The following is a 13,894-nucleotide window of genomic DNA, read 5'->3' on the forward strand; positions in this document are numbered from 1 at the left end:
TGAATTCACTTGTTGACAAGGAGGAAAGAGCCACATATGGAAATATTTTCGATTAGGCTAATGTCACGTTGCCATAAGAGGCCGTTCACATAGCGCGTTTTTTTGCGCGTGCAAATTCGTTATTTCAAATGTATCTCATAATAGAAGCTACGCGGCGCACTCGTTTTTCCAGGCACGCTTCTGTTCATGGTTGCATAGCAACAACAGACGCCACGGGAGAGCAAGCGCTTGTGGAAAGGAGAAAGCGGTACGAACTGCGAAATTGGGACCGAGAACCGTGGATTTTCTTAACCTTGGCTTGGCTTTGTCACCCACATAACATTCAATTACCAAAGAGCCTTAGAGATCTTCTATGAAAAGCCCAGAAAAATTAAGTGCTAACAGATAGGTTGTGGCCTTTGCCATTAAGATAAAATTTTCAATAAATTGTAAATAATAGTTTTCTGGGTTGTGCCGTTTAATTTTTCCCCTATCAATTTCTATCTTATTGCTGAAAATTAACACAAAAGAAAAACATGAATAATCCTGTCTAAAATTATAAAATGAAGGTTTGTGTTTGTGACCAGTTCAAGGTACGTGCTGCAATAATCATGCCTTGAATCTGTTGATGGTATGTCATATTTGTATGTCTCAATGTTAATTTCTATGCACAAAACTTGCCAGAAGTCATGGTTTAAGGCAGTGGTTCCCAACCCTGCTCCTGGAGTACGCCCAACACTGCACGTTTTCTTTGTCTCCCTAATCAAACACACCTGATTCATCTCATCAGCTCATTATCACATGGGTTAATGAGCTGATGAGTTGAATCAGGTGTGTTTGATTAGGGAGACAAAGAAAACGTGCAGTGTTGGTGGTACTCCAGGGAGCAGGGTTGGGAACCACTGGTTTAAGGGGTTATTTGTAAAAAAATTCTTCCGGAGGTGCATGCCCCCGAACCCCCCGTGCGCGGCTTGGTAACAACCTCCGGCACGTAACAGCACCGCTGCTGGAAAAATTTCTTGGGGAAACACTGCACAGACACAGTATACAGTAGGTGCATAATTATTGTGCAAGTTGATATTCTGATCATATTTTTAAGAAAAGTCATGTTAAAAAAAATGAGTTAATGTGAAGATTGAGGTGTGAAATCATCAGGAACCCTTTGTTCTCCAGTGCTATCATTTTCCAGAACTGTAGCATCCAGAAGTTCAAGGTGTCAGGATCTCTGAGACTTTACTAAGGTAAAGAATCCTGAAATATGACCCACACTTAATAAGAATCACTAGCTGAAGAGTTGTGAAATACATGAAGACTGTTTATAGACAACCTATCTGTCTGAAGACATTATAGACGCATAGGTTGAGAGTGACTCTTGAGGGACCACCACCAGTTCAAGTCAGACAGAAGCTGCTGTGGTGAGGGAGTCGTGCTGTGAGCTGCTACTAACAATGAGCAAGACATACCTTTCAGGGTTAGGAGATGGACTTAAAATCAACTCCCAAAACTTAAGAGATTCTAGAAGATAATTTCTTCAAACAAAGGTACGAGAGGATGTTGTGCTGGTCCTTAAAGAATCACTCCCAACCTATCTGTCTATAAAGCCTATAAAAAATAGTCTTCACGCGTTTCACAACACTTCAACTTGTGATTCTTAAGTGTGGGTCATATTTCAGGATTCGTTACCTTAAAGTCTCTGTGATCTTTTACTTCTGGAGACTCCAGGTAGGTTGCAGTTCTGGAAAATGGTGGCACTGGAGACTAAAGGGTTCCTGATGGTTTCACACCTAATTCTTCACCTTAATTCCAATTTTTTTTTTTGCAGTTATTCTTGGCCTGTTTTTGTATGACCCTGCTCAACCAATGAGCGTTTTGCTGACGATTGGTCTTAATTTTGCAGTTTCTAGTATTGCATTAGTAATGCATATTTCTCATGAGTATTTAATCATTTTTGACTTTTCAGTGCAAGTTAAATCTTTTTTGGCCCATTTGAACTGTAAAAGGAAACCTACTTAATTATGCACACCTGAATATTAGGCGTTTTCCACTTCCAGCCTTCCTTAAAGGATTAGTTCACCTCAAAATAAAAATTTCCTGATAATTTACTCACCCCAATGCCATCCAAGATGTTCATGTCTTTCTTTCTTCAGTGGAAAAGAAATTAAGTTTTTTGAGGAAAACATTTCAGGATTTTTCTCCTCACAATTGGCTTCAACGGCAATCAGAATGTTGAAGTTCAAATCAATGCCATTTCAAAGGGCTTTGAAGTGCTTCAAAGGGCTCTGCACGATCCCAGCTGAGGATGGGGTCTTATCTGGCAAAACAATCGGTCATTTTCTAAAAAAAGAAAAATGTATATACTTTTTAACCACATTACGTCATCACGTTGGAAAGATCACAGGAAAAAAAAAAGAAGAAAATAGTAATAAATTAGAAAAAAGATGTCGGGCGATTTTGAAGTTGGAAGAGAAAATGAGATTGAATTTTTCGCCTTTCCCTACCTTTTTGAACCGGAGTACACAGACAAATAACTTAGATAGATGACGTGACACGTGACCTTTCCAATGTGATGACGCAATGCGTGGCGCGTCGCAGACCAGCACAAGACGAACAATTGTGGTTAAAAAGTATATACTTTTTTTTTTTTTTTTTTTTTTTTTTAAATGACCGATCATTTAGCCAGATAAGACCCCATTCCTCAGCTGGGATCGTGCAGAGCCCTTTGAAACGGCATTGATTTGAACTTCAACATTCTGGTTGCCGTTGAAGCCAACTGTGTGGAGAAAAATCCTGAAATGTTTTCCTAAAAAAAATTAATTTATTTTCCACTGAAGAAAGAAAGACATGAACATCTTGGATGGCATTGGGGTGAGTAAATTATCAGGAAATTTTCATTTTGAGGTGAACTAATCCTTTAACAATTTATATCACTTATAAATGATTAAATACAAAATGAATAGTAGTTAAGATTGATGTGGTTTGGAATTGGTAAAATGTGCTTGGAAAAAAATTATGATCAGAATATCAACTTGCATAATTATGTACGCACTGTAGTTACTTTTTTACCATGGTAGTGAGTTGCAATGCATGGTTTTACCTGTGGTTAACATGATCCAAATACTATGGAAGACCCTATACAATTTTACCCTTTTAAAAATTAGGTTTTTACTATTTTTACTGATGTTACTGTTTTTGTTATTTACATCTGCATCTCAGCTAAAGCTACTGCTACTATCAACTCAAGCTATTGTCAAATGTGCATTTCTAAGATAAAAAAACATGTACTATTAATTTGTGAAATGTTCACCTGTTTGGCAAGTGTTTGTCATGTTCTGACGATAAAGACTAGTCTGATGATGATAAACCCACACTTAACTGTTTGGTTTCTACAACTTTCAGTCAGGAGCACAAATCTGCCTTTAAGCTTGAAATAGATAAAGATTGGACATTTATTGTGATAATTATCAATATCGACTGATGTAAAATTTTATCCTAATAATTTTTTTCGGCCTTATTGCCCAGCCCTTCTTTCAGGCAACTCATCGACTAGTTGATTTTGAAAATATGTAGTTTCGCAAATGTAATGTAAACCACAAAGAGGCTGTAAATAAGTAGACATCATCTTGTTTTAAGTAGTCATGATTTGGTGTACTTGTTCACAGGGAAAAGCACAGAGGTGGAATCGCTCCAAGTTTCCAAGTAGTTCACATAAACTCAGTCACAGTTGACAACCGTCTAGACAACTTGCGCCTCGTTCCGGTGGGATGGAGTCCCAAACCAGAAGAACTGTCTAGCAAACAACGGTAATTTAGATCCCACATGTGAAAGAAACAAATAAATATCTGCTGTTATCTACTCTGCTCAAATTGTATCTAAAATGTATAAAATATCCTCTCTAGAGAGCAGTCGCTGTACTGGCTGGCCATCCAGCAGGTTCCCGCAGACCCAGTGGAAGAGCAGTATTTGGAGTTGAGTCGCACACGCTACTATAATGCCAACGGAGAGCTGGTGGAAGAGGAGGAGTGCTCCTGTACCTACTACGAGTGTCACTACCCACCGTGTTCGCTCATTGAGAGGAGGGTCAGTATGATGTAGACACGAAAGTCATTTTATGGGCATTTATTGGGTGTAATTTGGAAAAAATACTGGTCAGAAGTAAAGACGTGCATAGTGGGTTGTCTGAAAAACAAGAACATCAGTCTTACAACACAGGTGCATTTCATTATGTTCACATGGGATGAATTTAAAAACAGCTGGATGGAGTGCAAAATAATTAAATGGAAAACAGCAGTATATTTTGAGATTAAGTTTTTTAAATGTTTCAAGCGCAAAAAAAGCATAATGAGCGAGACAGCAGGTAAATATGCTTACATGGATATATATTTTTGGAGATGTCATGGATATGTTTTTATTGCCCAAAATGATAATTTCTCACAAAAAATTGATATTTTGAGATTATACGTTCTCATAGCACTGATAATAGTAATTGCTCTTATAGATCATTTGATACATTTTTACACAAAGCTGTGTATCTGATGACTCAAGACTTGTGTGGCATGCATGTGACGCTCATTAGCACTCGCTTTGTTCCCACGACTCTCGACCATGCCCTGCTTCCCACAATACCATTTTAGTGCACTAAAACCCTCTGAGAGGTCTCGTCATGTCTCATAATTCATTTTGTTTAAACCACTGCTGTGCAAAATATTAAAGGTGCTTTCGCACTAGCACTGGGATTTGATTGACATCAGAGTTTGGTTCGTTTGGATAATGTGAAAGCTGTTTTCTGAACTCTGGTTTGCACCTGTGAACTGTACCCGGGATCCATCTAAAAAGGGTGGTCTTGGGGTATGGTTCATGTGAACTCCGCTACAGTTCGTTGCTGATATGAACACAATTGCACTAAATCATGGAAGTGAACGGCTATTTTGAATGATTTTATAAGTTTTTGTGTTCTCACTCACTTTGCTGACAAGTGTCACTGATGCATTGCAAGCAGAGAGAATGTACTGTGTATCTCTATATCTCATTTCTGCTCAAATATGGACTCCCACGTACTTTAAAACATTTATAGTACATTCGTAGCAGATAGATGCAAGTGCCGTTATTGAAAACAAAACCAAAGGCTCAACCAAAATATAAAAGTGTGGGTTGGCTATGAATTTGCCACCTTCATTACCAAGCAACAGGGGTCAACAAGAACGCACACAAATGCAAACGCACCGTGGTTCTGAATCAAATACAGTGATTACGCAATCCAGCAGGGGGAGCAATTGAGCTAAAGGCTAAAAAAAATGTAAATTATTTTTTTAGAGATACTAGTCAACTTAATTTGACTAGTCAGTTGTTGAACTTCAACCATGAACAATCCCATCGTAGCGACAAATTACACGCTTAAAAAGATAAATGGATAACTTTTTTTTGTTTATTTGATTGAATCATTTATTTTAGTTGTGACAATATCTTGTCTTTATCTGTGTACTTTTCCAGCTGAGGGAGTTCAACATCTGTGGCAGATGCCAGGTGGCACGCTACTGCGGCTCACAGTGTCAACAGAGGGATTGGCCGGCCCATAAGAAGCAGTGCCGTGAGCGTAAACGGGTTCTGGCGCTGGAGTCTGAGCCCGAGCGATGATCCCCTCAACCCCTGTTTGAAAAACAAGGGAAACGGGGTGTGGGGCGAGACTGGAGTTGAAATGCAAAAACTCACTGGTAGGCTTGGGAACAGTTTTGATGAGTTGGATGGGCCTATTGGGGGAAAACATATTTCCCAGAACTTTCACATCTCCACAACTTGCCTATGGAGATTATGGGAAATGGAGGTTTTTTTTGTTGTTGAGAGGGAGGTCTTAAAAGCTCCACCTGCTGCTATGGATGCGTTTGATGAAGAAAAACACCATGCCGTCATAACTCTTTCTCTATGGACTGCATTTGAGTATTGACAGTCATGCGCTCGCTTGTTCCATCCACCCTTCTGTCATGAAGTATTAGCCGCCGAGGGACAAAACTGCTGTACAACTGATGATGGGATGGAATACGGACCTCCTCACTGTACTACCCTTCCTCCTCCTCTTCTCCCGGTTGGACTTCTTGTGCACATAACCAAGCACAGTCACTCACCTGCCATAACTTCTACAAGTATACAGTTGATAGCTGTGCAAAATCACACCACCAGTATTGTGTGTGCAATGCCATTTTTGACTGAAGGACATGGTTGAAGTGGTTGAATGTGTTTGTTTTTTTTTTTTTTTTTTTTTTTTGCTTTGCTTTATGGAAATTTTTGGGAGGCGGTGTCGGGGAATAGGCCTTCTTTGGGAGGCAGTGTCACTTTTCCTGTCTACCTGTTTTTTGAAATGCATTACAATCCTATTTACTCTTCCCACTCATGTCATGTTTAGTTTTACTTATAACAAGCACTCAGTTTAGAGGGATGTCCTGGGAAAAACTTGAAACCCACATGGAAAGTTGACTCTGATTCATGTTGTCAATGTGTACTAAGTTGGATGTCTAACATTTTCATTTGGGTCCCAGTCATTCAATGATTAGTCGTCTTGTTTGTCTTAAAATCTTTGTCAAAATGAGTTTAACTTATTATTTTTTTTTTACTTTTTAGAAATTTCTCATCTTGATACAAAAATATGTGCACACAAGTTCCAAGCGTGTCTTCCTCTTACGTCAAGGGCAACTCAACCAAACTGACGTGCACACACAAATAAGCATGTATAATAGATGCATACATGTGACGTTTGTCTGTGTTCGTATTCCGAATAATTTATCTGGTTGGGGTTGAACACTGTGCACTGAATATCCTCACTTTGATTCTTGTTCTTTTCTGAGATATGGGAGTCTGGGGAAGGTTGGAGTCTGTTCTTTTTATTTTTTCTAAGCTATTACCATACAAACATTAAAATGCATAAATATGTGAATGGACAAAGTTTGTGATAACTGACCATCTCTTGTCACTGTAAAATATAAGAATAAAATTAATGAAATAAAATCTCAAATGTGTAAAGTTTAACTTGGTTGCAAAGTGTCTGTTTTGCCCATATCATGTTCTCTTATGAGGGGGACGTATGTCCTTCAATTTCTTTCTGTTGAACCAAGGATTTGGGCTATGTTGTTATTAGGATGTTCGCATTCTGCGCAATTTGAATAATTTTGATATGAGTCAAAATCAGGCTTTAAAAGCACCTACAGGATGGTGAAAGTGAAATTGAGGACAGGAAAAATATATAGACTTCATTATTGTATTAACTAATTCATTAATGTATTAACTAACATGAACTAACAATGAGCAATACATTTGTTACAGTATCTATTGATCCTTGTTAATGTTAGTAAAAATCCAGCTGTTCAATGCATTAACTTATGTTAACAAATACAACCTTTGATTTTAATAATGTATTAGTAAATGTTGAAATTAATATTAACTAAGATTAATAAATGCTGTAGAAGTATTGTTCATTCTTAGTTAACATTAACAACCTTAGTTAACATGAACTAAGTAACCTTATTGTAAAGTGTTATTTCTTAATTTTTCAATTGATCTATTTTTTTTTTTTTTTTTTTTGTAATTTAAAATTTAAAGGTGCAGTATGTAATATTGACAGCTAGCGGTTGAAATGGGTACTGCAGTCCAAATGCAGCACATGGGTTGCTAGTTTAAGGACACGCAACAGGAGGACCAATCGAAATTGACACTGGGAGGCAAGGAGACTTAAGGTGATGAGTTATTTATCCGTGTTTTAATATGCTTATGTTCAAGGAGATTTTTAGATGGATGCTTTTTAGGTCGGATACAATCTTCGATCTCTGACCCGTTTGTTTATTGGCTTACATCATGGCTGCAATATATGGAATTCCAACTGGCAACCTGGAGTGTCGAAATACTATTGGGTAAACTGGCAGTGGGCGGAATCACAAAGACCAAAACAAAAACGAACATTCCGACACGGAAAGCACATTTCAAAGTAAAATTACTGGCTGTAGCATTGTTTTTCAGAGAAACGAGTACATAAAATTAGCATGTTTCCTAAATATCTGCAAAATTATGGTATTTCTATGCTTGAGTATTTTATTTTATAAAATAAATGTCACTTGGTTTGATGATATATTAACTTGTAATGATGTTGTTCCGAACCTGAATGACTTCTATTTTGAGAAATGTCTTTACCACAGTTGAGTAAAAAAAAAATCATGATTTTGTAGTCAAGTCACTTTTATTTACATAGCGCTTTTTACAATACAGATTGTTTTAAAGCAGCTTTACAGTGATAATAGGAAATAAATGCAATAGATTGTTTTGGCTGAACAGCAGCTCTTGAAGAAAGTCATTGTCTAGTTTAAGTAAGTTTTTAATTGATTAATTTTCTGTTGTAAAGATCATATCATTAGTTATGAACTTAGGGGATGCTTACACAACACTGTTTTCACCTGAAAACAGAAAACTTTTAAGCTGGCTATATTTAAACCTCTTATTAAAAAAATGCAACTTGATCCTAGAGAATTAGTCAATTACAGGCTGATCTCAAATCTACCCTTTCTGTCAAAAATACTAGAAAAGGCAGTTTCCTCACAACTATGTTCCTTTTTTCTTTTCTTTTTTTAAAGAAATGGTATCTGCAAGGTTGTTCAGTCATGATTTTGACCATATCATCACATCTCTTTAACCTGAGACTGCCCTCATTAGAGTTGCAAATGATTTGGTCTTATCATCCGATCGTGGTTGTATCTTTCTATTAGTGTCGACCTTAGTTTAAACACTCAGTTTCTGAAAAGTTTGAAATCTTCTTTGAATTGTTAAAACAACCAACAACAGCACATGAGGAGCTTGAACTCATTCTCTCGCTGCTAGTACAGGTCAAGCGTTACGAACCGGAAGTAGGCAACCGGAGTCGTCGTTATGGCAGAGCGCATTGTTTAGAGCAGAATAAGGTAGATAGCAGATGAAGAATTTTCTAAACTTGTTAAATCATCTAAATCGACAACATGTATATTAGACCCTATACCGACTAAGCTATTGAATACTTCCAGAGGTCATAGATCCTCTTCTTAATATCATTAATTCATCTTTGTCATTAGGACAAGCGCTACGAACCGGAAGTAGGCAACCGGAGTTGTCGTCATGGCAGCGCGCATTGTTTAGACTGAGCAGAATAAGGTGGATAGCAATGAATGAATCGAATTTCTCCTCAAGGAGACTACAGTGCACTGCCTGATGTGATACTGTAGTAGACGGTTGCATAGTTATAATTTTCAATCTTGTAAGTAAAGAAGTTCATGAAGTCATTACTGCTGTACTGCTTGGAAACGTCTGTGGTTGAAGCTTTATTTTTCGTTAATTTAGCCACTGTTTCAAATAAATATCTAGGGTTTGGTTTATTTTCTTCTAATAGGGTTAAAAAAATAAGTAGATCTAGCAGTTTTTAAGGCCTTTCTGTATGCATTCGTGCTCTCTCAAAAAAGCTCTAGTTTTGTTTTCTTCCAGTTGCACTCCATTTTTCTGGCTGCTCTCTTAAGGGCCTGAGTGTGTTCGTTGTACCACGGCATTGCACTATTTTCTTTAATCTTCTTTAAGCGCAAAGGAGCAACTGTGTCTAAAGTGCTGGAAAAGAAAGAGTCAAAAGTTTCTGTCGCAATATTGAGTTCTTCTAAGCTATTGGGATGCTGAGGAGATAAAACTGATCAGGAATATTATTAAAAAGCAATCTTTAGTGGCAGAAGTAATAGGTCTAACATATTTGTCACACAGAGTTGGCTTTGCAGCCTTGGCTAAATGAAGTATATACGAGACTAGATAATGATATGAGATATCATCACTGCTGCAGAATTTCAACGACATCAACATTGATTCCATGTGATAATATAAGATCTAGAGTATGATTACGACAATAGGTCCTGACATGTGTTGTCTAACTCCAATAGAGTTCAGAATGTCTTTAAATGCCAATCCCAATGCATCTTTTTCGTTATCTACATGTATATTAAAATCACCTACAATTAGGACTTTATCTGCAGCCAGTACTAATCAGCAAATTCTTTGATGAAGTCTGTATGGTGCCCTGGTGGCCTGTATACAGTAGCCAGCACAAATCTTAAACGTGATTTATCATTTACACTAGATAGTGTTACATCAAGCACCAACACTTCAAAGATCTTTGAAAATTGTTGTCAATGGAGTTGCCGCAACTCTCTCTCTATATGGCTCTGGCTTTTCCGAGAGAAATGCTCATATAAGGAGTTCCACTCTCGTCTACGTCATTAGATCCACGATCGAAAAAAAACAGCCGAAACTTGTACCAACCCGGAAGTAAGATTTTCGGCACAGAAATTCTCCGTTATTCATCCAAAATATTTTTTTTAAACTTTGGCCATGTTTAGCATGAGAATCCATCTCTTTAACACTGTAAACAACTCTGAATACATGAAACACCATTGTACCCCCCCTTTAACATTAATTTTAGTGATCTCCGACTGGCAAAGTCAAACATCATTAGTGCCGACATGAATAATAATCTTAAAGAATTTAAGATTAGCATTAGCCAGCACTTTTAAATTTGCTTTGATGTCAGATGCTCTGGCTCCCGGCAAACATGTGACTATGGTGTCTGGTGTCTCTATTTTCACATTCCGTGTAATAGAATCGCCAATAACTAGGGCACATTCAACAGGATTCTCAGTGGGTGTTTCACTGAGGGGGGAGAATCTATTTATTATTGTAATCTGAACGGAAGAGCGGTGTTTTGTGCTCTGACTACAGCGTCTCAAGGTCACCCAGTTGCCCTGGTGCACAGGCTCTACAACCGGAACCGAACAATGTTCAGAGTTCACTAAGCTAGTTGCATCCTAAGCAGTATCTAAAGCCCTTGCATTCTTACTATCCTCGATTAAAGTTTGGATGCGTGTCTCTAATTCTGAAAGCTTCTCCGTCAGCCTGACTATCTCCCTGCATTTATCACAAGTGAAACCCTCCCTGCTAAAAGAGAAGGCTATGCTATACATGTGGCAGGCAGTGCAAGTGACAATAACAGGAGAAGATGGCATGACTTGTTGACTGATCCTACTCATCACAGTTGTTTAATGGACTTGTATCTTCTCTTTGTTTTGATAAAATAAGACATTGTTACGAGAAAGTTATTATTATGAGATGTCAAGTCATCAAGTCAACTTTCTCAATATACGAGATATTTTGTTACTACTAGAAACTTTCTCATTATAATGAGATGTTCTGTCGTGATAATTTATAATTTTCCTTACTAGAAACTTTCTCATTATAATGAGATGTTCTGTCGTGATAATTTATCTAAATAGCATAACTGTAACTCATAGAGAGTTTTTGTGGCAGAAACTTGTTTCCATTTTTAATCTATAAAATGGAAGTTGATTGTCACTAAACTAGTTACCATCCAAAATAATTTTGTCTTCCGCAAATGGAAGAAAGAGATAATTTTTTGGGATGACATGAGAGTGAGCTTGTTAAAAATTGTTGAAAAATTGTTCGATTTTTATTTTTGTGTGAACTATCCCTTTAAGTGTCTATAATTGTTGACGTTGCTGTGGTAGGTTGAAGTATTGAACAAACTCAAATGAAGCAGTGCAGGTCAGTTTAATGTGTGTCTAACGAGGATGTCGTGAATAACCTTTAGCCAAACGTCACCGTGGGAACCAGAGGGGAGGGGTGGTTATTTCATTCGCAGACAGTATCTCCAGCCAAATGTTTTCAAGACGTCTTGAATTTTAACGAGCAGATACACCTCCAATAGAAGCTAACGGTTTTGAAGACTCAAGACGACGTCCAGGTACATTTAAGAAAGATTAATTGTTAGATGATAATGTGTATTTTATCTTTTGCGCTGATTATTGTTGGAATTATAACCATTTTATGATGTTTTGTGCCTGGTATTAGGACATGGATATGTTTTAGAATACAATGATATTTTTGGAAGGGCCATGTAAATATCAAGGATACATGAATTTCATCACCATGGTAGTGGCACATTAAGGATGGCATTTTGGGCATACGTTTGTAATAATTTATTTATTTTTTATTTATTTTTTTACATGGTGCTGTCAGAATACCATGCTATCCTTTGCAGTGGCATGCAAATTAATATGGTAATCATTCAGTAGCCTACTGTATCATGGTAATTGTCAGACATTTTAAGGCATTAGTGTGAGTGAGAATAAAATTGTTATTTCCTCCCATTTACCATTTAATTTTTCCTTTGTTTTATTGATTTTTGTATACCAGGGCATTTTGAAAGATGTCATCAACAGCTTGGTGTCCAGCTCCATGTAATAACGGAAATCCCTTGACCTGGCTTCTTTGTCCAAACATTGATCATGTGTCCTCTGCATTGCAAATTCTTGTTGACCTTGCTCAAGAGGACAAAGGTGAACTTGTTGAAAAGGTTCTTAAGCACTGCAAACCAGAATTGTGCATAGATGTTCTACGAAAGCTGCTGAGGTCATCTGCCTCATGGTCAGTAGTACTTCAATCTTAAGCACTTGATGGGTTTGTTAAACCAGTAAGTTAGACAGGTGAAACCAATAGCTTGGTTCTATAAATGACACGTGTTAGAACTGAAGTGGTCAGACACAATAACAATGCAGAATATTGACACTACTGGCCAATTAACTGTCATAGATCCTGTAATGTGAACTCCTACTGCACCACATCACTAATTTTATATATCAAATGCTAATGATGGAGGTCAAAGAGTGATTCCAATCTGTTCCTTTGCACATATTAGTGAGAGTGATCTTCTATTCCTAAAAGATAAAAAAAAGGTGTATATTGTAAAAATATTTTACCACTACAGAAATGATTAGTACTTTTGATGCATGTTTATAGTCATGCACATGAAATTAATGAAATAGACTGAATCTCCAACCACAAACACAAAATTATTTAGAGCACCTTATTGTGTTTGACATTTTGAATATTTTCTCTCAGATTGTTTCAGCATTGATAATTTTACTTTAAATTTGGATACAATGCTTGACAAAATACTGTATTATCTAGGAAGCCTCAGCCCTGAAAATACAGCTGAAGAAATGGTCGCCTCAGTAACAGCGACAGCCTATTGTGTTGGGCCTATAAAGTTCGATTTATGAGAGTCATCTTGCTCAACAGTTCTCTCTTTTGACCTCTTACAAATGCAGTCCTTTGAGAGGTCAAAACGTAATGAGTGTCTTTATCTCTGCCGGAAGGGTGGAATGATTTAAGGCAATCGACTGGCTTTTGCCTTTCTTTTGAAAAAGTATCCTCAGGTTGAACTCAAACCAGCAGAGAGGAACAGTCCGTGTCTGCTGATGTAAAGATGACCCTTCTGTATATCTGTAACCATGAGTAATGAATCACATTTAGTGTGTTTTGTAACAAGTCCTTACTCCCTTACCTACTTTAATTAGCCACACAAAGTCATGCAAAATAATAGCTTGGCATTCATGCATTCATTACTACTGGAGAATTGTCATTTCCAGCACATCTCAAATCACCATTTCTACTAATTCCTTTTTCTTGTTAAGACTAATTTCATAGCTATTGGAGAGGATGTTACAAAAAAGTGCTAACTTTTGCTAGCACTTATGTTATTGCCTTCTATGGTGAATCGATTGTTGAATTCCTCATTTATGTCACTTTGGATAAAAGTGTCTGTGAAATGAATAAATGTAAAATATATTATATTCCGTGTTGGGGGTAACGCATTACAAGTAATGTGGGTTACGTAATCAGATTATTTTTTTCAAGTAACTAGTAAAGTAACACATCACTTTTAAATTTACAACAAAATATCTGAGTTACTTTTTCAAATAAGTAATGCAAGTTACTTTGTTTTGCCATTAATTGACTGATACCTCTTCTGTCCCCATGTTGACAGAAATCGGGAGTAATGCGTTACAAGACATTGTGTGCG

At 37.2% G+C, this 13,894-nt stretch overlaps 2 protein-coding genes across 2 annotated transcripts in view; both read left to right on the plus strand.

Annotated features, from left to right (window-relative positions):
* zmynd19 (zinc finger, MYND-type containing 19) overlaps positions 1–6,991 on the plus strand; it is a 28,907-nt gene extending 21,916 nt beyond the window's left edge. The window contains exons 4-6 of the mRNA XM_079871015.1: positions 3,639–3,779; positions 3,876–4,056; positions 5,467–6,991. Of these exons, the coding sequence (XP_079727141.1) occupies positions 3,639–3,779; positions 3,876–4,056; positions 5,467–5,610 (466 nt within the window). The 3' untranslated portion in view covers positions 5,611–6,991. The remainder of the gene's footprint in view (positions 1–3,638; positions 3,780–3,875; positions 4,057–5,466) is intronic.
* Positions 6,992–12,427: 5,436 nt separating this feature from the next.
* Positions 12,428–13,894, plus strand: part of LOC307158653 (uncharacterized protein) — a 55,955-nt gene continuing 54,488 nt past the window's right edge. Inside the window, exon 1 of the mRNA XM_079871407.1 lies at positions 12,428–12,456. The gene's annotated coding sequence lies outside the window, so the exon portion shown is untranslated. The remainder of the gene's footprint in view (positions 12,457–13,894) is intronic.

This window comes from Squalius cephalus, assembly GCF_949319135.1.
Source record: "Squalius cephalus genome assembly, chromosome: 5".
In the NCBI taxonomy this organism is placed as follows: Eukaryota; Metazoa; Chordata; class Actinopteri; order Cypriniformes; family Leuciscidae; genus Squalius; species Squalius cephalus.